The sequence below is a fragment of the Amblyraja radiata genome, chromosome 3 (genome assembly GCF_010909765.2).
Source record: "Amblyraja radiata isolate CabotCenter1 chromosome 3, sAmbRad1.1.pri, whole genome shotgun sequence".
Lineage (NCBI taxonomy): Eukaryota > Metazoa > Chordata > Chondrichthyes > Rajiformes > Rajidae > Amblyraja > Amblyraja radiata.
Window position 1 is genome coordinate 8251083 of NC_045958.1, and position 26411 is coordinate 8277493.

A 26411-nucleotide genomic window follows, 5' to 3' on the forward strand; every position below is an offset into this window, starting at 1 on the left:
CGATTACCAGAACGTGCATCATAATTTAAAGTGCACAAGGCAGTCAAGAATAGAGCAACAGAAAGGGTTGCCGTAGAGGTGGAAATACACAAGGAGAACGGGAATCATTGCACTCACGGGCGTGCCTCGTTATTTACACATGATGGTCTGCCCTGATTGAGATGTGTGACATGAGTGAGCTCAGACCAAGTGGTTTGTGGGCTGATCAAAGACTAGTGATCACACCAGGCAGTGTGGAGGTGATTTGGGCTAACACTTCTGATGCAGTTTTCATAATCCTGAACATTGGAAACTAGGGATTTTAGTTTAGTTTAGTTTAGAGATACAGTGCGGAAACAGGCCCTCTGGCCACTGAGTCTGCACCGACCAGCGATCCCCCCTCATTAACACTATCCTACACACACTAGGGACAATTTACACTTATACCAAGCCAATTACCCTCCATGTTTTTGGAATGTGCAAGGAAACCAGGAGAAAATCCACGCAGGTCACGGGAGAATGTACAAACTCCGTACAGACTAGCACCCACAGTCGGGATCGAACCCTGGTTTCCAATACTGCAAGCACTGTAATGCCCCTGTCCCACTTAGGAAACCTGAACGGAAACCTCTGGTGACTTTGCGCCCCACCCAAGGTTTCTGTGCGGTTCCCGGAGGTTGCAGGTGGTTGCCGGAGGTTGCAGGTGGTAGCCGGAGGTTGCAGGTGGTTGCCGGAGGTTGCAGGTGGTTGCCGGAGGTTGCAGGTGGTTGCCGGAGGTTGCAGGTGGTTGCCGGAGGTTGCAAGTGGTTGCCGGAGGTTGCAGGTGGTTGCCGGAGGTTGCAGGTAGTGGAAGCAGGTAGGGAGACTGACAAAAACCTCCGGGAACCGCATGGAAACCTTGGGTGGGGCGCAAAGTCTCCAGAGGTTTCCATTCAGGTTTCCTAAGTGGGACAGGGGCATAAGGCAGTAACTCTACTGCTGCGCCACCGTGCCGCCCACAATTGTAAATGAAGATGCTCCAAAAAGTGTACTGAGTTCTGAATATTATAACTTCTTTATGGTTCAATTTTAACTGGAACTTATCACGAATATGATCTAAACTGAGTTAGGTTGGCGCAAAACCTTGGGTTAAACAGGCAAAGCTGCTCTATTCTATCTCACATGGAAATATGGAAGGAAACTCAAACTTTGGCATACTCTTTGAGTGATATTTATTTAAGCATTTGAAATTGAGTAGTTTGTAAGTTATTAATGACTGAAAAATAATGAAGGTCTTTGACAGTCCCGCCATCTCTGGGATGGCGGGACTGTCATATGAGGAAAGATTGAAAAGACTAGGCTTGTATTCACTGGAGTTTAGAAGGATGAGGGGGAATCTTATAGAAACATATAAAATTATAAAAGGACTGGACAAGCTAGATGCAGGAAAAATGTTCCCAATGTTGGGCGAGTCCAGAACCAGGGGCCACAGACTTGGAATAAAGGGGATGTCATTTAAGACTGAGGTGAGAAAAAAAGTTTTCACCCAGAGAGTTGTGAATTTATGGAATTCCCTGCCATAGAGGGCAGTGGAGGCCAAATCACTGGATGGATTTAAGAGAGAATTAGATAGAGCTCTAGGGGCTAGTGGAGTCAAGGGATTATGGGGAGAAGGCAGGCACGGGTTATTGGTAGGGGCCATGATCACAATGAATGGCGGTGCAGGCTCGAAGGGCCGAATGGCCTCCTCCTGCACCTATTTTCTATGTTTCTATGTAAAACATTAAGCCTGTTTCTCTCACCACAGATGTTGCCTGACCTCCTGAGTAGTCCCAGCCTTTTCTGCTTTTAGAAACCACTTCCAACATCTGAAGTTGTTTTTTGCTCTTAATTTTACTGAAAAACATATTGTTTGTTTAATACCGATTATTCTGGAGCAATCACTTTAATTAGAGAGTGCAATGAAATAATATTGCTGAATGATTGTTCAACAAAATGCAATTTATCATTTGCAATCATTTTGTGACAAACGTGTTCAATTGGGAATTGAGAATGACTTAGATTTTCAATTTTGAAAAAATGTTGTCAGAGCATTAATGTCTCTTATCCAGTTGCTGCTTTAGAGATGGTCAAGCATGAGGTATAATTTCATGAAAATTATTCCTTTGTAATTTACTTCTGACGGAATAAGTAGCAGTTTTCAGTTCTGTACTTTTTGCCGTCATGGATAATATCCATCACAAGCAAAGTTGTCCTTTAATGCACATTCTCAATGCTCTTGACAAAGTCTAGGCTAATTGCCACTGTTGAACTACTGTAATCCTTCCAGTAAACATAGAAACATAGAAAATAGGTGCAGGAGTAGGCCATTCAGCCCTTCGAGCCTGCACCGCCATTCAATATGATCATGGCTGATCATCCAACTCAGTATCCTGTACCTGCCTTCTCTCCATACCCCCTGATCCCTTTAGCCACAAGGGCCACATCTAACTCCCTCTTAAATATAGCCAATGAACTGGCCTCGACTACTTTCTGTGGCAGAGAATTCCACAGATTCACCACTGTCTGTGTGAAAAAAATGTTTCTCATCTCGGTCCTAAACGACTTCCCCCTTATCCTTAAACTGTGACCCCCTTGTTCTGGACTTCCCCAACATCGGGAACAATCTTCCTGCATCTAGCCTGTCCAACCCCTTAAGAATTTTGTAAGTTTCTATAAGATCCCCCCTCAATCTTCTAAATTCTAGCGAGTACAAGCCGAGTCTATTCAGTCTTTCTTCATATGAAAGTCCTAACATCCCAGGAATCAGTCTGTTGAACTTTCTCTGTACTCCCTCTATGGCAAGAACGTATTTCTTCTGATTAGGAGACCAAAACTGTACGCAATCCTCCAGGTGTGGTCTCACCAAGACCCTGTACAACTGCAGTAGAACCTCCCTGCTCCTATACTCAAATCCTTTTGCTATGAATGCTAACATACCATTCGCTTTCTTCACTGTTTGGCCACACTGCTGCAGGTGGAGAGTGAAAGATTGATTTTAATTGACCACTGGTAATGGGATGATGAAATATTCCCAAGTTAGGATGGTGTAAACCTGACGGTGTGAAATGAATGGATGAGATCCCCGGCCACGACAAGTATTCTGCTTTTTGATCATAAAAGTCATGACTCTGGGAGGTCCTGTTGAGGAAGCTTTGGTGAATTGCTGTATATCTTTCGAAATGCACATACTTCAGTCATGGTGCACCAGTGTTGAAGGAAATGAGTGATGTGAGGTGAATGTGGTCAAATCAAGCCAATTGTATTGCCCTGTGTTGCCAAGCTCTTGAATATTATCGAGGCAAGTGAGTGGCCTTGATTGAACTCTCAACATGTGCCTTGTAAGTGGTGGAAAGGCTATGGGAAATACACAGGGTGCCTGTAATGGAATATGTGTCTAGTTTAATTGAATTTCTGATCAATGGTAACACACTACATCTTGTTATAAACCTGCAGCTAGATGCTGGGAGAGTTGGTAGTGATAATGCCATTGAATGTCTAGTGGACGTGATGTTGACCTGCTGAGAATTTTGAGCATTTTCTGATATTTTTTCAAATTGCTGGCATGTGTTTTGGTTCACAAGCTGGAAATCTAGTTGAATGTTCATAAAAACAGCATTGGCCATTGGAGCTTTCTCTGCTGATCAACAAGATCATTTCTGATCATTTTAAATTTATTATATTATTATATACTACAGCATCACTGCAGTATACTTTTAAAGAATCGGTCAATTTATATGAGACTTCTATATGAATGTATAAAAAAAGGCATCTATCTGAAGAGCAGTGTTCTTCAGTTTTGTTATTTAAGTTAACTGCAATACTTAATACATATTGCCATAGAGGGAGTACAGAGAAGGTTCACCAGACTGATTCCTGGGATGTCAGGACTTTCATATGAAGAAAGACTGGATAGACTCGGCTTGTACTCGCTAGAATTTAGAAGATTGAGGGGGGATCTTATAGAAACTTACAAAATTCTTAAGGGGTTGGACAGGCTAGATGCAGGAAGATTGTTCCCGATGTTGGGGAAGTTCAGAACAAGGGGTCACAGTTTAAGGATAAGGGGGAAATCTTTTAGGACCGATATGAGGAAAACATTTTTCACACAGAGAGTGGTGAATCTCTGGAATTCTCTGCCACAGAAGGTAGTTGAGGCCAGTTCATTGGCTATATTTAAGAGGGAGTTAGATGTGGCCCTTGTGGCTCAAGGGATCAGGGGGTATGGAGAGAAGGCAGGTACAGGACACTGAGTTGGATGATCAGCCATGATCATATTGAATGGCGGTGCAGGCTCGAAAGGCCGAATGGCCTACTCCTGCACCTATTTTCTATGTTTCTATGTTAAGAGTTGTAATATGGGCATCTTTGAGGAGGTCCTGATACTTATGCAGATCTTTCCAATGAGCAATGCCTTAATCTGTCAGAATATTGAGTATAGAAGTTGGAAGGTCATGTTACAGTTGTATAAGAAGTTGATGAGACCGCACTTAAAATATTGTGTTCTGTTCTGGGAAAGATATAGGAAAGATATTGTCAAGCTTGAAAGGGTTCAGAAAAGATTTACGAGGATGTTGCCAGTACTAGAGGGTGTGAACTATAGGGAGAGGTTAAGTAGGTTGGATCTCTATTGCATGGAGCATAGGAGGATGAGGGGAGATCTTATAGAGGTATACAAAATCATGAGTACAATAGATCGGGTAGATGCACACAATCTTTTACCCAGAGTAGGGGAATCGGGGACCAGAGGACATAGGTTCGACGTGCAGGGGAAAAGATTTAATAGGAATCCGAGGGGTAACTTTTTCACACAAATGGTGGTGGGTGCATGGAACAAGCTGCCAGAGGAGGTAGTTGAGGCTGGGGCTATCCCATTGTTTCAGAAACAGTTGGGACAGGTACATGGAGGGATAAGGACCAAGCACAGCAAGTGGGATTAGGGTAGCTGGGACATGTTGGCCATTGTGGGCGAGTTGGGCCGAAGGGCCTGTTTCCACGCTGTATCACTCTATGAGCAGGGGGATCAGGAAACAAAGACTTCCATAACGTTATCCTAATTATTCTGCCAGTCTTGTTGCCAGTGACTCTGTCATGGGACTAAAGTGCCAGTAAATGGGTCTTATTTTCCGTAGAAATTTGTGAGGAACTCTCCAGGTCAGACAGCATCTGTGTGGTTGACAGACAGATGACTTTTCAAGTCGTGATTATCCTTCAGAAGTCTGAAGAAGGGTCCCAACCCAAAACATCATCTGTCCATCATCTCCACAGAAGCTGGCTGAGTTCCTCCGGCACTTTGTGTTTTACTCATGACTCCAGCATCTTGTGTCTTCCTTATTGACCATGCATGTTTCTTCAATTGTCATGTATCAGGGGCAGTAAGTAATATTATGCACTTGAAGAATGGATGTGTCAAGCTACAATTATACAACAGAGAATATAGAGTAACCACTGTGAGAACATTGTTAGTAGTGTGGCACTAAACTTCATTCACAGTGATATAAAGAATATTTTCCCTTGCGTTCAATTTTCCATACTTTGACTACCGTTGACCTCATTAAAATTAATATCGTGCAATGGTTCAGTGGTGCTTTCATTGTTACATGTATGGTGCTAGCACAGTGACATTATTTTCTTAAAAACAGTGGAGTAGAGTACTGCCATACCCCCGATCCCCAATTAGCAGGTGTACAGAAATAGTCTACTGAACCCGCATGCAAGAGGTGCCATGTTTTGGTGCTATTTTCAAAATCCAGTCCACACTCCAGTTCTTATATGCGGTGCCTGATCCAGGCAAGCCCCAGGCTGCTCCGGGCCTCCAGCCATCGCCTACTTTGGGTGTGACGTCCCTCTCCTTGCCCGCTACCTTAGTGCCCTGGGGCCACCTCCTGCAGCCGACCTTGAAGGCGCAGCAGGCCAGACTCCAGTTCCCTCTCCTCTCCTACCGGCCTATTATCTGTTCTCTCAATGCCTCATCTGATTACACATAAAATGCCATAGCTTAGATGTAGAATTAACTTGTTTTACTTTTTTGCTCCATAGGTGCTTCATTCCAAATATGTATGCAGCTCTTGCTGCAGCAGCTCTGGTGCCTTTATTATGCCTTGTGGGAGTCCTTGTGATTTTTATCTACATCTATCAGATTGTGCACCAGTGGAAGTCCTATGATGATATTTTCAGGGGGAAGGCAAATGGAAAAGGTAAGGATTTTCTTTTGATATTTTCACTCATATTCTATCCTTTTGCCATTGACTGATAAAGCATTACTCAAAATAAGCTGAACTGCATATCTCTGATTAAAACAAAACCAAGGGTTCTTTTGTTATGATCATTTCAGAGGGTATTGTGCACAATACTGCAAAACAGTGGGGAAATATGGTTACATATTGCAACCGCCTCAGCCTTTGATATTCTTCACTGTGAGGATCCAAGCAAATGCGATGGAATTATGAGTTTCATCAAACAGCAGTTTCGGATGAATTATGCATCAGCACCTTCCATTGGTCTTTTACAAAAGCTGGATCCAATAAGATGATGTTCTTGACCTTAAAGTATTTGAATATTCTTTTTTCAGGCAAGGCTTTTGATCCATGTCGTTCAACCAAGTTTATCATAGTGTTTTAACTGTCCTGTTATTTTCAGCACTTGTGATGCGACCCAGACATGGCAGAATACTTTGTAGTCAGTAGAGTAACTTGTATAAAACATAGAAACATAGAAAATAGGTGCAGGAGTAGGCCATTCGGCCTTTCGAGCCTGAACCGCCATTCAATATGATCATGGCTGATCATCCAACTCAGTATCCTGTACCTGCCTTCTCTCCATACCCCCTGATCCCTTTAGCCACAAGGGCCACATCTAACTCCCTCTTAAATGTAGCCATTGAACTGGCCTCAACTACCTTCTGTGGTAGAGAGTTCCAGAGATTCACCACTCTGTGTGAAAAATGTTTTTCTCATCTCGGTCCTAAAGGATATCACCTTTATCCTTAAACTGTGACCCCTTGTTCTGGATTTCCCCAACATCGGGAACAATCTTCCTGCATCTAGCCTGTCCAACCCCTTAAGAATTTTGTAAGTTTCTATAAGATCCCCCCTCAATCTTCTAAATTGTAGCGAGTACAAGCCAAACCATACAAGCCGAACCATACAGGCCGAACCATACAAGCCGAACCATACAAGCCGAACCATACAAGCCGAACCATACAAGCCGAACCATACAAGCCGAACCATACAAGCCGAACCATACAGGCCGAACCATACAGGCCGAACCATACAGGCCGAACCATACAGGCCGAACCATACAGGCCGAACCATACAGGCCGAACCATACAGGCCGAACCATACAGGCCGAACCATACAGGCCGAACCATACAGGCCGAACCATACAGGCCGAACCATACAGGCCGAACCATACAAGCCGAACCATACAGGCCGAACCATACAGGCCGAACCATACAAGCCGAAACAAACCATACTCAGTTTTCAAAGCAATAAATACCAGGTTATGTGTTTCATATCAGACGATTCAATACCAATACTGTGGAATTATTTGATGTGCAATTTAGGGTGCAGATGAGGCTTCACTTTAATGACATGAGTGGATTAGTCCATAATATATTCACTACTACACACAGTAAATTACTAATGTGATGTGCTACACAGCATATTAACCTAAAGATACGCGTGTACATTGAAGGCAGTAGCAAGTTTTATCATTGATATCTGCCTTCATTGAGGGATGTTAAAGGAGAGGTAGTTCGTATTTTCCAGGGTCTGGCCATTAACCTTTATGGTTGCGAGGAAATATTGAACAGCAGAGGCAGGTTGGGTCTTTATCTCTGAGTGTAGGAACAGGAAGTTTGATGAAAAGGAGCTTGGACCTTGGCACAAAACTAATGGGCAGCAGTGAACACTGCCCTCCCCTGTGTTTCTGAGACTTGGATTACCTTCGGAGACAAGGAATGGGTAAAGTTTGGGATCAAGACTCATCTTCAGAACTAGTCTGAAGAACGGTCTCGATCCGAAACGTCACCCATTCCTTCTCTCCAGAGATGTTGCCTGTCCCGCTGAGTTACTCCAGCATTTTGTATCTATCTTCGGTTTAAACCAACATCTGCAGTTCCTTCCTAAATACTTGATTACCTACATGATGTCAAGTCAATTCAAGTATGTGACGAATAAAGTTGACTTGACTTGACATCAGGGATCTCAACGGTTTAAACAAAACATCAATGCTGTATTTGCAAAATCCTCCAAATTTATCAGGAGAATAAGAATGAGTTAATCAATTTCGGTGTCCATCCCCAGCTCGTATCCCTGGCATGGCGACTCTAGTTTTGCATATTTGGCTCTGTTTCAAAGGCCACATTAACTGTGTGCCCAACATCAGATCCAACATTGTCTCCCAATTCTGAATTCTGCTATGGGAAAAGATTACGAGACAAACAGAAAAACAACAAGCAAGGGTATGTTCAAAGCTTCCTTGAGAAAACACAATATTCCCACTGACTCGTGGCGATCTCTGGCTCTCAACTGTTCAAATAGAGAATTTGGGATTATAGTGGAAACCTTAAGTCTATGCAGCAGGAGCACAAAGAGGCTCCATGTAAGTGGTGACAAGAACAGAACGTCCCACAGACTACTCATACGTCAAGCTTACCCTGCCTCATCTGTGGGAAAAGTTGTCAGTCCTCACACTGGCCTCATCAGTAACCTCAGAACCCACATAAATCATCCTCAATCCCAAGGGACTTTCAAAAAGAAGAGAATTAAAATTCCATGTGAGGAATACATTGAATGCAGTCATTTAACTCTGCAACACTCAGCATGTAAGAAGATATATACACAGTGGCACCGTGGTAGAGTTGCTGCCTTACAGCGTCAGAGACACAGGTTCGATCCTGACTATGGGTGTTGTTTGTACACAGTTTGTACGTTCTCCATGTGACCTTGTGGGTGCCTTGGCATCCTCCCAAAATCCAAAGACGTGCAGGCTTTAAGTTAATCAGCTTCTGTAAATTGTCCCTAGTGTGTAGGATAGAATTAGTGTAGAGGTGATCGCAGACTAGATGGGCCAAAATACCTGTTTACATGCCATATCTCTAAACTAAGGCACTTGACAAGTTTCCGCATGGTAGGCTGCTCTGGAAGGTTATATCCCATGGATTCAAGGAGAGAAAATTGAATGGATAGAAAATTGGCTTCATGGAAGGAAGCAGAGGGTGATGGTGGAAGGTTGCTTCTTGGACTGGAGGCCTGTGACTAGTGGTGTGCTTCAGGGTTCCGTGCTGGGCCCATGGCTGTTTGTCATCGATATCAATGATTGGGATGAGAACATACGTGGCAAGATCAGCAAGTTTGGAGATGACACAAAAGTGGGTGGCATTGTAGATAATGAAAATGGTTGTCAAAAATTGCAGCACGATCTTGATTGGTTGGGCAGGTGGGCTTAGGAATGGTTGATGGAATTTAATACAGAGAAATATGAGGTCTTGCATTTTGGGAGCACTAACACACTGGGGAATGTTATAGAGCAGAGGGATCTAAGAATACGGGTACCTAGTTCATTGAAAGTGGCATCACAGGTTGATAGGGTGGTCAAAAGGGCTTTTGGCACGTTAGCCTTCATCAGTAAGAACATTGAGTATAGAGGTTGGGAGCTCATGTTGCAGTTGTAAAACATTTAGAATATTGTGTTCAGTTTTGGGCACCATGTTATAGGAAAGACGTTGTCAAGTTGGAAAGCGTGCAGAGAAGATTTACGAGGATGTTGCCAGGACTTGAGGGCCTGAGCTCTGGGGAGAGGTTGAGCAAGGACTCTATTCCTTGGAGCACAAGAGAAAGAGGTGATCTTATAGAGGTGTATATAATTATGAGAGGAATAGATTCGGTAGACACACAGAGTCTCTTGCCTAGAGTAAGAGAATCAAGAACCGCAGGACAGAGGTTTAAGGTGAGGAGGGGAAAGATTTAGGAAGAATCTGAGGGGTATCTTTTTCACACAAAGGGTGGGGGGTATATGAAACAAGCTGCCAGATGAGATAGTTGAGGTAGAGTCTATCCCAACATTTAAGAAGCAGTTGGACAGGTACATGGATAGGACAGGGTGGAAGGGATATGGGCCAAATGCAGGCAGGTGGGACTAGTGTAGACTGGACATGCTGACGGGTGTGGGCAAGTTGGGCCAAAGGCCCTGTTTCCATGTGGTCATGCCCCTGTCCCACTTAGGAAACCTGAATGGAAACCTCTGGAGACTTTGCGCCCCACCCAAGGTTTCCATGTGATTTCCGGAGGTTTTTGTCAGTCTCCCTACCTGCTTCCACTACCTGCAACCTCCGGCAACCACCTGCAACCTCCGGGAACCGCACGGAAACCTTGCGTGGGGCGCAAAGTCTCCAGAGGTTTCCGTTCAGGTTTCCTAAGTGGGACGGGCATAAGACTCTGTGACTCTAAACTAAATTAAATATAAGAGTTAATTATCAGAATAGGTAATGTAATTTATACACAAAAAAAATAAATAACCCATAATGATCCATGAAATGATATGACTGTTAATACAGTAATTGCCTAATCAATTTCAAGAGCTAAAATCAATGTCAACATAATTTGCTAAATGCTGTCGTTTTTGTATCATTATACCAGGCAGCAGAAAACCTGAGAAACATCTATCAATTTCCTGTTCTGCTATAAGTATTGCTATAGTATTTTTGTTTACTATATCATGTAATGGTGGCCGACTAGGAAAAGGGGAGATGCAGCGAGACCTGGGTGTCATGGTACACCAGTCATTGAAAGTGGGCATGCAGGTGCAGCAGGCAGTGAAGAAAGCGAATGGTATGTTAGCTTTCATAGCAACAGGATTTGAGTATAGGAGCAGGGAGGTTCTACTGCAGTTGTACAGGGTCTTGGTGAGACCACACCTGGAGTATTGCGTACAGTTTTGGTCTCCAAATCTGAGGAAGGACATTATTGCCATAGAGGGAGTGCAGAGAAGGTTCACCAGACTGATTCCTGGGATGTCAGGACTGTCTTATGAAGAAAGACTGGATAGACTTGGTTTATACTCTCTAGAATTTAGGAGATTGAGAGGGGATCTTATAGAAACTTACAAAATTCTTAAGGGGTTGGACAGGCTAGATGCAGGAAGATTGCTCCCGATGTTGGGGAAGTCCAGGACAAGGGGTCACAGCTTAAGGATAAGGGGGAAATCCTTTAAAACCGAGATGAGAAGAACTTTTTTCACACAGAGAGTGGTGAATCTCTGGAACTCCCTGCCACAGAGGGTAGTCGAGGCCAGTTCATTGGCTATATTTAAGAGGGAGTTAGATGTGGCCCTTGTGGCTAAGGGGATCAGAGGGTATGGAGAGAAGGCAGTTACGGGATACTGAGTTGGATGATCAGCCATGATCATATTGAATGGCGGTGCAGGCTCGAAGGGCCGAATGGCCTACTCCTGCACCTAATTTCTATGTTTCTATGTTTCTATGTATACAGTCAAACTATTTATTTCCTATTAATGCTCTAAATACCAGGTTCAGTAAGGCCAAAAGAATAGGGTTAGTCCTAAAGACTAACTAGAACATGTTGGAAATAATCATTCACTCTTTGCTCTGCAATATTCATGTTTAATGAGTAAGTACGACATACATTTAGAAAAAGAGACCTGACCTTAAATTACAAGGTGGCATCACCTGGAATACAGAGGTTCTGTGTTGATTTGATCATATTTTTTCAGGATATTAAATGGAAACTGAGGGAGTGTATTTGGAAACTATTCCTGTCTGATGAAGGGGAATGCAGTCTAAAGGTTTAGTTCCTTCTACTGGTTAAGGTGGTAAACATAACTGTACAAAAATGGCCATAGAAAATTTAAAACTTCCTTCCATTAACTCAATTGAAGCTTGCTTCATTTTTCATTCTAATTGTGAGATTGATAAATAAAGGGAAAAGGCTAACACATATAGGCTTTATCTATTTTTCACTTAATGGTGAAAAAGGCTCGAATGATGAAATAGTCAAATATTGTTTCCAATATAGAATTGCTTTAGGGGCACTGCATTATAATGTGTGAGGCTTATAGAAAATTGGATGCAAACCCCTTTAAAAATTAGGAACGTGCCAACTGTTTTCTCTCTCTCTCTGTTACATTGTGAGTTCTGAACTGGCTAGAGACCTTAGAGATACAGCCTAGAGGCATGCCCTTCGGCCCAACTAATACCCGCCAACCAGTGATCTAACATTAACACTGCCCTACACACTAGGGACAATTTACAATTTTGCCAAAGACATTTAACCTACAAACATGTACGTCTTTGGAGTATGAGAGGAAACCAGAGAAAACCCACGTGGTCACAGAGAGAACATACAAACTCCGTACGGGCAGCATCCATAGTCAGGATCAAAGCCAGGTCTCTGGCGCTGGTAAGGCAGCATCTCTAACACTGTGCCAGGGTGCCACCCTTAACTCATTTACATGCCTCTCTGCAGGCACTCGGAAAAGTAACTTCTTGAATGCCCGCTATATGTTCTTCATTGTAGACTAAAATGATGTCAGACTTGAACCTGGAAACATCACATCATAGCAGGAGGGTTTGCCTAAGGTACACCCTGACAGACCGTGGCAATCAATGACTTTAGCTACACAACTCACAGATGCAGAATATTTTCATAGCTTCATAGAGCTAAACAACATGGAAACAGACCCGTTAGCCCAAGTTGTCTATGCCAAGCAAGTTGCTCAACCAAATTAGGCACACTTGCCTGGGCTTAGCCCATTCCCCTCGAAACCTATTCATTCCATGTTCCTGTCTGGGATTTTTTTTAATTTTGAAATTGTACCCATAGTGAAATGATTAGTTATAAACCATCCTATCTTAGGAACAACTGAGTATTGCGTTTTTTTTAATTTGGTGCAATGTCTTTCAAAGAGAAACATTGTGGTAGCTGTGTGGAATGAGCTTCCAGTGGAAGTGGTGGAGGCAGGTTCGATTTTATCATTTAAAAATAAATTGGATAGGTATATGGATGGGAAAGGAATGGAGGGTTATGGTATGAGTGCAGGTAGATGGGACTAGGGGAAAATAAGTGTTCGGCACGGACTTGTAGGGCCGAGATGGCCTGTTTCCGTGCTGTAATTGTTATATGGTTATTATATGGTTAAAGAGAACTTTAAAGCTGAATGGGAGTGACTGATAAAGTCAGGGACAGTAGTCTCAGGAAGCATGTCTATGCTCCAGCTTGGTGTACATTGAAAAATCAGGCAGGAAGCTATGAATATGCCTTTACTTAAGATATCCTAACTCAGCTCTGAATAAAATCCTCTCGCCAATGAAAAAAATAAAAAATGTTTTGACAGAGCTGAGGGAAGAAAAGTGTTGTTGGTGTGCTGGATGCAGAGACTATGTTCTGGCATGTGGACCTTGATAAGGAAAGATCATATTTATTTTTGAGGTACAGGTAGGAAAGAATATCATTTTGCATAAGCACAACACAAGGACAATTATAGCAAAACTTGCATGTGCCCCTTTAAAGTTTCACTGCTGTCACAAGCACAGTGGATGGCATATTAACCTTTGCAGAGGAGTCAACAGTGGACAAGAAATTGAGCAGATGCAAGGAATAACAAATTCAAGATGAAGGACATCTCTCTCCTGGGTCAGGAACTAATCTGAAGCTTGATCCAGCAAAGGCAAGGCAAGGAGATGCCTCGTGTTGCCAAGCTGGGAAGGGTACAGAGAAGATTTACGAGAATGTAGCCAGGACTAGAGGGTGTGATGTGTAGGAAAGAACTGCAGATGCTGGTTTAAATCGAAGGTAGACTCAAAAAGCTAGAGTAACTCAGCGGGACAGGCAGCATCTCTGGAGAGAAGGAATGGGTGACGTTTCAGGTCGAGACCCTTCTTCTGACTGATCACGAACCGAAACGCCACCCATTACTTCTCTCCAGAGAAGTAATGGAGCCCGCTGAGTTACTCCGGCATTTTGTGTTTACTGGACCAAATGCGGACAGGTGGGACTTGTGCAGCTGGGACATGTTGGCTGGTGTGAGCAAGTTAGGCCGAAATGCCTGTGTCCACACTGTGTCACTCTATTACTCTATGCCAAGATCTACAGATGTAGGAAGAGCACAGAGCTTCATGGAATCACACAACGTGGCACAAATGACCATGACAAATCACCTGTAGCCTACCCTATCTATACCCCTCATAATTTAATCAAATCATGTCCACCAACCTCCTCAGCTCCAGAGAAAACAGACTAGTGTCTCCACTCTTGCCTCATGTGAAATACTCCATCCCAGGCAGCATCCTGGTGAAATGGAGGCTGAAGCGACTGTTTTGAATCTTTGAGCAAAAAGCAGACTGAAGTCAACATTCTGACCGCATCTGTGGAAGGAAATGGACTGACAAGGTTTCGGGGTTCAGACCCTTCAACAAGTCTTCAATCTGTGCAGTCCTTCCCCATCTGGATAAAACATATGAGCTACTCACTCAGAAGGTTAAACAAGAAGGGTGTGAAATGGTGGTGTTGGTTAGATGGATGCCCATGACCAAAGGGCCCAAGAGGACAGTCACAGCGGGACCATTGTTACATTGCTTTAATGATAAATATGAGCTGATGCTGCAAGCAGATGCATCAGAAAATTACCTTGGAGCAATGATCTGCTGGCATAACCTGAGCTCTAATGGACAAGAAGATGCGTTATATTCACATTGAGAATTAGCTACTTGTTGATTTACTACAGGAAAGATGCCATAAGCTGGGAAGAGTGTAGAGAAAATATTTGAGAATGTTGCCCGGACTAGAGGGCCTGAGCTATAGGTTTTGGACAAGCGTGCAATTTATTTCTCCGAGCATTGGAGGGTGAGGGGTGATCAGATAGAAATGTATAAAACAATGAGGGAATACATAGGATGAATGCACAGTAGTTTTTCCTAGGCCAGGGGAATCAAGAATGAAAGGGCTTAGGTTTAAGATGAGAGGGGAAAGGTGACCCTGAAGGGTAGCTTTTTTCCACACAGAAGGTGGTGGGTATATGGAACAAGCTGCCAGAAGAAGAGGTTGAAGCATGTACAAAAGCAACATTTAGAAAACATTTGGACAGGTACATGGACAAGAAATGTTTGAAGGGACATGTATCAGGCGTAGACTATTTTCTAAATGGGGAGAGTAGACAGAAATCAGCAAAGGGACTTGGATGTGCTGGTGCAGGATTCCCAAAAAGATAATTTGCAAGTTGAAATGGTAGTAAGGCAGGCAAACGCAATGCTAGCAATTATTTCAAGAGGACTAGAACACATATACAGGGATGTAATGCTGAGGTTCTATAAGGTGCTGGCCAGGCCACATTTGGAGTATTGTGAGCAATTTTGAGCCCCACATCTGAGGAAGGATGTGCTGGCTCTGGAGAGGATCCAGAGGAGGTTTACAAGAAGGATTCCAGGAATTAGTGGGTTAACATATGATGAGCGTTTGACGGCACTGGGCCAGTACTTGCTGGAGTTTAGAAGGATGAGGGGGAACCTCACTGAAACTGAGAACGGTGAAAGGCTTGGATAGAGTGAATGTGGAGATGATGTTTCCACTCGTGGGAGAGTCTAGGACCAGAGGTCATAGTCTCAGTATTAATGGATGTTTCTGGATGCTTTTAAGAGAGAGTTAGATAGAGCTCAGAAAGATAGCGGAGTCAAGGGATATGGGGAGAAGGCAGGAACGGGGTATTGATTGTGGATGATCAGCCATGATCACAATGAATGGCGATACTGGCTTGAAGGGCCGAATGGTCTACTCCTGCACCTATTGTCTATTGTCCTTTAAGAAGAAGATGAGGAAGAATATCTTAAGACAGAGGGTGGTGAATCTGTGGATTTTTTTTGCCGCAGAAGGTTGTGGAGGCCAAGCAATGGATGTTTCTAAGGCTGAGATAGATAGATTCTTGATTAGTACATGTGTCAGGTGTTATGGGGAGAAGGCAGGAGAATGGGGTGAGGAGGGAGTGATGGATCAACCATGATTGAATAACAGAGTAGACTCGATGTGTCTAATTCTGCTCCTATTCCTTATGACCTTATGACATGCACAAATAGAAATAGCTTGGATGGGACACCTTGGTTGGCATGGATGAGTTGGACCAAATGGCTTGTTTCTGTGCAGTATAACTCGATGAAGCTGTGAGTGCCCTGCACTAATTCCATGTTCCTTGATTCCTTTAATATCCTAATAATAGGACATCTGAAAATAGTCAACAAAAAGCAGATAAGTGCTATGTGAGGAGTGCCAAAATCCTGCCACTTGGACACAAATTGAGGAGTAATCCCTACAGGATACATTGCAAAAGGCAACGGTCATCTGGCATACATTGGTATCCAGATCATACATTACAATGGATAAGGACAATCTGTATCAAAGGATCAGGTGCCATCTCAGAGAGACCACTGAAGTGGTTGAGGAGGTAACACAAGGTGTTGTGCTATTCCTGCAGTGCAAGAACACAGGCCTCGGAAGGGCCACATAAGGAAGGACAGTCCATTGGACCAATGGTCTAGAGGAACATGTACTAGAGCTGAGCAGGCAGAAACAGTTACTATAATAATGTAATAAATCCCTCGCTTCATCCAAAACAGAAATCTAATTCACTGTGGAAACCTTTCTCTCATTTGTATTCAGTGTTTCTGTTTCCAACGTAATTCTTATCAGACAGGAAGTGCTAACCACAGATAAGATGCAGCTGACACATTGTGGGCTGTTTTGAGCGTACAGTTTATGCAAACTATTTTTGAAGGATTTTCAGGTCTATGGGAGAGCAGTACTTGGAGACACTTCAGAAACAAGAATTAGGAACAGACGAGGGCATTCGATCCAATTTGTGATCCCAGCTGCAAAGACAGATGTGTACAGCAATTCGTTCTTTCCCCGCACAATTAAAGCATGGAATAATCTCCACCCAACTATAGTTACCCAACCAGATGCAACTACATTTAAAGTAGCTCTTTCTTCCCAATAACCCTTTCTGGCTTCACCACCTCCAGTTTAAATTCCATTCGGAATATTTTGGAGGACCAAGGAACCAAGAACCAAGAACAATTTCCACAAGAACACGAAAGGATACAAACAGATTTAAAAGAGATTTTGCTTTAATTATAAAGGGATTGATGCAAAATAAAGGTTTCCTTTGTTGGGGGTGAGCAAGAATTATACCAGTTTCAAATGGATTGAAGATAAAAACTAGGGGAAATTTCTTTAGGCGGAAATTTGTTAAAATACAGAATTGTTTGCCACAGAAAATAGCTGAGACCAGTATCATTGCATCTCTTAAAGAAAATGGATAAATATTTAACCAGATGTAATTCCTAGGGCACAGCAAGGGAGCAAGTGAAGTCCTCCATGAAAAGCAAAGATGGGCCAGATCGCTTACTTCTCAACAATAAACTTTGACAATTCCAGAATCAATTTCTCTTTTCATTTATTTGCAATGCTACAATTTTCTTTTATTTCGTGATAGTGACATCTGCATTAACTTATTTCCCAATTGCAAAAATATATTAACATTAATTATTTTCTGATTAAAAGTGTCAGAGGCAAACGAACTGAAAGCATTGGATCATGTTAGATTACTTTTGTCCTAACTATGAGAGAAGAATTGACGAGGTCTTGAAGTGGAACCCTTATGAAGTTTCAAAAATCACAGCTCCAGCGATAGTTTTGTGTGGACAATTTAAATCTTTAGCAATACATTCAAAAGTTATTTTTCATAAATTTGTGCAACAGTCAACAGAGTAGGTGATTTCAGAAATTATCAGTGGTATAGGTTTAACTATGAGCACTGTAATTGAAAGAGAGTTAAGGGGCTGTTCCACTTGGGCGACCTAAGCTGCGAGTTTAGATGAGTTTGCCCTGGACTCAAACTGGCAGAATGGTCAACACGAGGTATAATGAGGTGGCTGGAACTCTCCTTCATGCTCGAGGGAGGTTCCCACCTAGTCGCGGCCTCAGCTAGATCGTGGAAAAAATTTCAGCATATTGAAAAATTTTCTGCAAGTAAAATTTGGTCGGCATGGGTCTTTTTCACTCGTAGTGCAGTGGAGTGGGGTCGCTATTTACTTACAGGCAGTCGAGGGCAGCCGTAGGCCATCTCCTTTGCTGATCGGGCATTTTGATTGGCTCATTGGAGTTTCATGACCTAGGAAGACCTACTGGTAGGTAAAATGCCCGCTAAACTTTATTAAACTTCTTAAAAGTGTCCCCACTCCTTCTCCCCTTCTCCTCCCCTTCTCCTCCCCTTCTCTCCCCTTCTCCTCCCCTTCTCCGCCCCTTTACTCCCCTTCTCTCCCCCCCCGCGCTCCCTAAAGGACTTACGGTGCTCTGTGGCAGCCGTTTACCTTCCTCTTCATCGTGCAGACAGCGCTCCTCCGCTTTCCCTGGCCCCCACCTTCGCAATGTGTGTGTGTGTGTGTGTGTGTGCGGTCGGTAGATGCATCTCGCGGTTCAGTCGATCCAGCTCGCGGTTTCAACGCGGCCGGCCGATCCTGCCTGAGGCTTTCCAAGCGAGTGCCCTCGAGCTTGAAGGTCGCAGGCACTCTTCTGGACTCGCGGCTTAGGTCGCCCAAGTGGGACAGGCCCCTTACCAACAACATCCTGTCAGCAGCTGATTGTCTTCCTGTGTGTCTTCTTTGCCGTACTGTCTGGCTCTTTCCATATACAATACAATACAATTCAATTTATTGTCATTTGGACCCCTTGAGGTCCAAACGAAATGCCGTTTCTGCAGCCATACATTACAAACAAATAGACCCAAGACACAACATAATTTACATAAACATCCATCACATTGCTGTGATGGAAGGCCAAAAAAACTTATCTCTCCACTGCACTCTCCCCCCCCCGATGTCAGAGTCAAAGTCAAAGCCCCCGGCGGGCGATGGCGAATTGTCCCGTGGCCATTAAAGCCACGCCGGGTGATGCAAGGTCGCACACCAGGTTCTTGATGTTAGAGCCCCCGGCGTGCGCTCGCAGAGTCCCGCAGCCATTCCAAGCCGCGCGGGGCGATGGTGTAAGGCCCCGCTCCAGGAGCTCTTCAACCCCGCAACTCGGGCGGGAGAAGTCGCCGTTGCGGGAGCCCTGAAAAGCGGTCTCCCTCCAGGGACCCGCGGGCTCCCGGTGCCGCGGTCCGCCAGACCCGCAGTTGCAGCCACCGAATCTCCGGGGGTCGGGTCGCAGCAGCGTCCACCACCGCTCCACCCGCTCTGGACTCGGCCAGCTCCGCGACGGTGAGGTGAGTAGTCGGCACCACACCGCCCGGTCTTTCTGTTGGAGGCCGCTCCTCGTTGCAGCCCCAACTACAACGGAGACCCGACAAAGAAAAGGTCGGGTCTCCCGTGCAGGGAGAGATTTAAAAGTTACCCCCACCCCCCCCCCCCCCCACACCACCCCCACCCCCCCCACACACATACCCCAACAAAAAATAACAAAAACTACATAAAAACATAGACATAAAATAATAAAAACGCAGACGGACTGCAGAGGCCGCTGCTGACGAAAGTCGCGCCGCCCACCTATCTTGGTCACATCTGTTAAACTGGGTTAGTTGTTTATAGGATGTACTGAAAATAAACATACATAATCAGAAAAATACTCGTAAATGCTAATACCGCTCAGACAGCTCAGAATAAATTAATTTTGCGTTGCTTTATCCACCTACTTTGGAAAGACAAAAAATTCAATAACCTTCACTGGTGCTTAAAGTTAATAGCCCAGCTAGTATGGGATTGTACAGTCTACAACACAGAAACAAGCCCTTTGGCCCAATTCCTTCATGCCAACCAAGATGCCTAATCCCATTTGCCTGTTTTATAGCCATTATCCCTCTAAATCAATGTAACATATATAAATACCATATCAATATCCCTGTCTGTGTACCTGAATGACCATAGCAACTGCAGATAGACAAAATGCTGGAGAAACTCAGCGGGTGTGGCAGCATCTATGGAGCGAAGGAATAGGTGACGTTTCGGGTTGAGACCCTTCTTCAGACTGATGTGGGGGTGGCAGAAAGAAGAAGAAAGGAAGAGGTGGAGACAGTGGGCTGCGGGAGAGCTGGGAAGGGATGGGGAAGGAGGGAGAAAGCAAGGACTACCTGAAATTGGGGGTCAATGTTCATACTGCTGGGGTGTAAACTACCCAAGCGAAATATGAGGTGCTGCTCCTCCAATCTGCTCCTCCAATCTCCTCCACTGCTAATTGGAGGAGCAGCACCTCATATTTTGTTTGGGTAGTTTACACCCCAGCGGTATGAACATTGACTTGTCCAATGTCAGGTAGTCCTTGCTTTCTCCGTACAGATAGCAGCCAAGGTCAGCTTTAACCCGAGTCTCTGGCACTGTAAGGCAGCAACTCAACTGCTGTGCCACTGTGCTCTTTACAGAGGCAAGGGATATGAGATAAGTGCAAGTGCTGCTGAAGTAAAAAGGTCAGCCATGGTCTTTTTGAATGCAGCATGCAATGTGAGCATCTAAATGGCCCATTTCTGCTGCTTGTTAATTTCGTACTTTTTTGATGGTTTGTACAGGCACAGATTCCAGGAGGAAGTTGACCTTGCATTGCAGTTGGCTAGCAAGTCTTGGTGATCTGGCCTGTGGCATTGTGAGAACATTTCAAAGTGCAGAGGAAAACTGGAAACTGTTTTCATTTGACACGTATCTTCTATTTTAATGTTGACATTAGGCTGCTTACAATAAACATTTTAACACTGGAAGGGAAGGCACAAGTGTGTTAAACAATTGCTTGTTGATGACACACTGATTTCATGTCTTCACGTAATTATAATAAACTGAAGGCATGCAGATCATAAAATATCTCACACAGGGAATTGAGACTAATATATTGACCCATGCTGCCAACACTGATGGCCAAATAAAATTTGTACTTAGCTGATGAAATCCTTTCAGCAATCTTGTGAGAGAAAGTTGACCTGATAACCTAGTGATTAAGACATGCAGATCACCTTGGCCTATTGGAATGCAACAGTATCATAAAGGTGAGTTAGTACAACCATATGAATCAAATTAAGTGGGCGGCACGGTGGCGCAGCGATAGAGTTGCTGCCTTACAGTGCCAGAGACCCGGGTTCGAATATGACTATGGCTGCTGCCTGTCCAGAATTTGTATACTCTCCCTGTGACCTCCATGGGGTCCTCCAAAATAACCATATAACCATATAACAATTACAGCACGGAAATAGGCCATCTCGGCCCTTCTCGTCCGTGCCGAACACGTATTCTCCCCTAGTCCCATCTACCTACACTCAGACCATAACCCTCCATTCCTTTCCCGTCCATATACCTATCCAATTTATTTTTAAATGATAAAATCGAACCTGCCTCCACCACTTCCACTGGGAGCTCATTCCACACAGCTACCACTCTCTGAGTAAAGAGGTTCCCCCTCATGTTACCCCTAAACTTCTGTCCCTTAATTCTCAAATCATGTCCTCTTGTTTGAATCATCCCTACTCTCAATGGGAAAAGCTTATCCACATCAACTCTGTCTATCCCTCTCATCATTTTAAAGACCTCTATCAAGTCCCCCCTTAACCTTCTGGCTCCAAAGAATAAAGACCTAACTTGTTCAACCTTTCTCTGTAACTTAGTTGCTGAAACCCAGTGTTCAAAAGATCTTCAGTTTCCTCCCACATTCCAAAGACATACAAGTTTGTAGGTTAATTGACTTGGTATAAATGTAATTAGACCCTAGTGTGTGTAGGATAGTGTTAATGTGCGGGGATCGCTGGTCAGTTCGGACTCGGTGGGCCTGTTTCCACGCTGTATCTCTAAAACTAAAAAAAGAAACCCCCTACCCGCACAATTGTGCATGCACTCACGGACACACACCTGATGCCCAAGCACAAAGTGTCACTCCACGCCCATCACCATACCATACCATACCACCCCTTTCCAAATCACCAGCCAAGTTGAGGCCTGATCAGACCAATCCAATGAACTCCAACCCTAATCACACATAATGACGACTAGCCGATATATGTCCAGGTTTATAAATCAGCAGCTGAAGCTTCCTACCTAGAAGCATCGATCATTTGGTTAATTGGGCCCATCTGCTGTTCGATCCTTGTCTAGCCTTGTGGTGCACTGGACCTTCTAGGTTTCTAAAGCTACAGCAGACAAACAGGTCATTGTACCCCAAGTTGGTGCAACTGGATACCCTCCAAGTGAATTAATAGAGTCAATATATCCTTCTACAATATACTTGGTTCACCTTTCCCATTTATGGGGCATCTAGGTAACCCTTTCCTTTCTGTACCTGATTGCTCAACAGAGTAAGCATTAAATGTTCACCCCATGTTTAAAAATATTTTATGTTTCCAACTTCCTATGCTTATAGCATAGAAACATAGAAAATAGGTGCAGGAGTAGGCCATTCGGCCCTTCGAGCCTGCACCGCCATTCAATATGATCATGGCTGATCATCCAACTCAGTATCCTGTACCTGCCTTCTCTCCATACCCCCTGATCCCTTTAGCCACAAGGGCCACATCTAACTCCCTCTTAAATATAGCCAATGAACTGGCCTCAACTACGTCCTGCGGCAGAGAATTCCAGAGATTCACCACTCTCTGTGTGAAAAATGTTTTTCTTATCTCGGTCCTAAAGGATTTCCCCCTTATCCTTAAACTGTGACCCCTTGTTCTGGACTTCCCCAACATCGGGAACAATCTTCCTGCATCTAGCCTGTCCAACCCCTTAAGAATTTTGTAAGTTTCTATAAGATCCCCCCTCAATCTGAATTTCCCTGAGGGGATCAATAAAGTCTTTATTATTATTATTATTATTATTATTATTATTATTATTATTATTATTATTATTATTATTATTATTATTATTATTATTATTATTATTATTATTATTATTATTATTATCTCCTAAATTCTAGCGAGTACAAGCCGTGTCTATCCAGTCTTTCTTCATATGAAAGTCCTGACATCCCAGGAATCAGTCTGGTGAACCTTCACTGTACTCCCTCTATGGCAAGAATGTCTTTCCTCAGATTTGTAGACCAAAACTGTACGCAATACTCCAGGTGTGGTCTCACCAAGAGAGCATGATACGGTCTTTTGCAAAAAACTGAAGCTCACATCTTCTTATATTGTAGTTCAAGGGTCAATAACACTGCTCATAAAAAAATTTAAAGCAGTCACCCAACTTGGCATAAACCAAGAAGGAGACCTGGGTCAAATTGACCAGAAAAGAGCAGCTGAACTTCCAATGCACACTGCCCAATATACTTAACCTGGAAAAGGCACGGACAACTTGATTTTAAAATGGTAACAGATTTTCATACATCTTTGATAGGTTTACAAAACATACCAAGGTTAAAATCCCTTGAAATGCACTTTTTTTCACTTAATGAGCTTACTTTCTTAAATTTAAAAAAAGCTTTATCAAAATTGAAGGATTTTATTTCTGCAATTAACTTTGATCTTCTCCACTTGTGGACACAGCAAATACAGTTTTTGTTGCCTGTTATCTATACATAACTAAAGCTCAGATCTTGTTATCTTCTGGTTTGCACGGTCATTCTATTTGCTCAAAAACGGTACGCGATAGCGCTACGATTTTTCGCCAGCTTACTCACCGTTCTCCTGTGCTGCGATTGCACCAAGCTTTGTTACGATCGGTGGTCTAATGTAAAAGTTAGCGAGGTTTAAAAAAAAAAAAATCGTAAAAGTCGCGCGTGCATTGTGGATCGATCTCCTGCCATTCAGCGTGGATTGGTCTTTTCTCCTTTCACACCCACACCTTCCCTCGCCTCCCCCCCTCGTCCCTCTCCCTCCCTCACCCCCATACCCCCTCCCCACACACACCCCTCCCCTCCCGCCCACACACCACACCCCTCCCTTCCCACCCAATACCCCCCCCCCCTCCCCCCACGGCTGTAGGACGCTTCCCTCCCCGGCCCCCGACAGCCCCCTCCAGAAACCGTCTCCCACCCCCCCTGCAGGATGCTTTCCATCGGTCCCCGCCTGAAGCCGGTGGGGAGCGGCAGCGGTATGCCACAACTGCGATAGGCCACGACAGCTGTAGGCAGCGGCAGGGCTTGGCAACGGTAGACCATGGCAGGTGCAAGCAGCGGTAGGCTACGGTAGTAGTAGGCCACGGCAGTGGTAGGCAACGGCAGCGCTCCAACCCCCCCCCCACCCCATCCCCACCGGCCCCCGAGAGCACCTGCCTGAAGCCGTGCCCCTCCCCCGGCTGCAGAACGCAACAAGAGACACAACAAGAAAGAATGGACTGAATACATCTCATCTTTACCGTTGAAATTGTTGTTATATTGTAAGAGTTATTCTCATTTTAAGCTTTAATAAATCCCTTTTCCACTTGCCGTGCCCATCAACTGCGCCTGCAGCTGGGAAATTTATTTACTTACTTTTCTGATTTTTCTCTTTTTTTTCCTCAATGTGTGTGTGTGTGTGCGTATATATATATATACAATATACATAAGTATAAATCTGAGAGTTTTTGAAGGCAGGGCCTCAGAATACACTTGAAGTCTATTTAATAGTAACTCTGCATCTCACCAACAACATTTTTGGTGCAGTGGGTAAGTTGGATGAATCTCTTATAATGGTCCAGATCATCTAACATGCTGCTGTAGTTAGAGAAATAAATATTGCATCTTACCAACAATAGGATCTCTGCTCCAACACCATACCCATCACAGAGCTTGGTAACCCGTTGCAATTTCCCTACTGCACTGAAAAATTATCTCTGCTACCACCAGTTCCAGCATGATGAATTGGCACACCTGAATTGCCGGAATGTGCAAGGTGCCTTGAAGTCTTCTAGCCAAGAATGATAAAGGGCTAAATGCGACTGAACCAATGCTTGCAATCTCTCTGGTGTCTGAGTTACAACTGTCTGTCTCTGGCTGTGCATCTATGTTCCTGCTTGCAGTCTCTCCCTGTCTCATGTGTCTGAACTCTTTCTCACAAGCTCACCCAGACTGTGTGTCTGTACTACAGCTCACAGTTCCTCCTATGCTGGCTTATGTGGAGGATAAACTGGCCTTCCCAAGAGACGTTGTCAACCAAGGAGCTCAGGCTGAAGGAGAAGATGGAGATGTGTTGAATGTCCTTCTCGCTGCCTACCCCTCCATGCTCACTGCCTTATTGTCACACTTGGCTCCAGACTTTCTGAGCTGCTGGCTTAACCTGTTCAGTGCCACTCCCCAGTATACTTGGGCCAGAGTACAAAAGCACACAGAGTACAGAGTGAAAAAACATCGTGGCAGTGAACAGGTTAAGCCAATGTGGATGGAGAGTTGTGATGGGGCAAGGTGCTGGATGAACTGTCCATTGGGTCTGACCAAGGCCTTTTGAAAACATGACAAAATAATTTGACATAGAAGCCCAGCATTCAGGCTTATCCCATATAAACGAGCTGGAGATTGGTTGGAGATATTTATATTAAAACATTATAAGATCAGACAAAAAATGATGGAAATGGTAAGAAAAGCTCATAAGGTTATGTTTTATGAATTTGTTTTCCAAGCACATACATTTTGTACCACTGGTAACTTTTACTGGTATTCCAACAGGTCCTGTTTGAATTTCCTATTCATGAAATGTGCTCTGAAATAGCCTGATATGTTCTTTTGCCATATTTACAGAAGTTCCTCTTGTGCTGTACCTGTTCACTCTGATATCATTGACATGGCTGTGGGGAGGCCTGTACATGGCCTACAGACACTTCTGGATGCTGGTCCTGTATGTTATCTTCAACATCCTGCAGGTAAGTGTGGTCCACCTGCATGTAAATGTATTAGCCTCTAACATGGGGATAACAACATCTGAAAAACCTTCAATACAATCTAATTCTTTCTTTGCTCTATTACCCGATGAAGAATATTATTCATCTACATCCACCCACTGAGTGTAGGCTCCCCCATATTTTGCCTCCTCCAATTTTCTGTCTGAATCGAGCCATAATGTGAAGAACATGAAATGTAGGAATAGGTCTCAGCCTGCTCCACCGTTCAGCCAGATACAGTCTAAGCCTCACGTGTAAATTCCTGTCTGACCCCCAGATATCTTGACGCCCCTGTTGTCCAAAATGGTATCTTAAAAATACAGTAATACTAGACCAAGTACATAAACTTGACGAAATTTAATGAGGAGTGGATACTTGGAATGAAAAGTGAAATCTCTACCGAAATGGAAACATTCAGGGCGTTTGTAGGTCTGACGTTGGCGTAGCAACGAATCAAAGGCTGGCACCCACAGGCTGGCAACCACAAGTTAGGCAGAAAGCCGGCAGCCAGCCAGCAGCCACACAGTTTTAATAGTATATAGATGAAAAGTCTTGATTAGTATATTTTAAATTAGTAGTTCAGTTTTACGCTACATAT

The 26411-nt window shown here is 43.9% G+C and overlaps 1 protein-coding gene across 1 annotated transcript in view; it reads left to right on the forward strand.

Annotated features, from left to right (window-relative positions):
- Positions 1-26411, forward strand: part of adgrv1 (adhesion G protein-coupled receptor V1) — a 486575-nt gene that overhangs the window by 439456 nt on the left and 20708 nt on the right. The window contains exons 86-87 of the mRNA XM_033017268.1: positions 6037-6194; positions 25674-25795. Coding sequence (XP_032873159.1) covers positions 6037-6194; positions 25674-25795 — 280 coding nt within the window. The remainder of the gene's footprint in view (positions 1-6036; positions 6195-25673; positions 25796-26411) is intronic.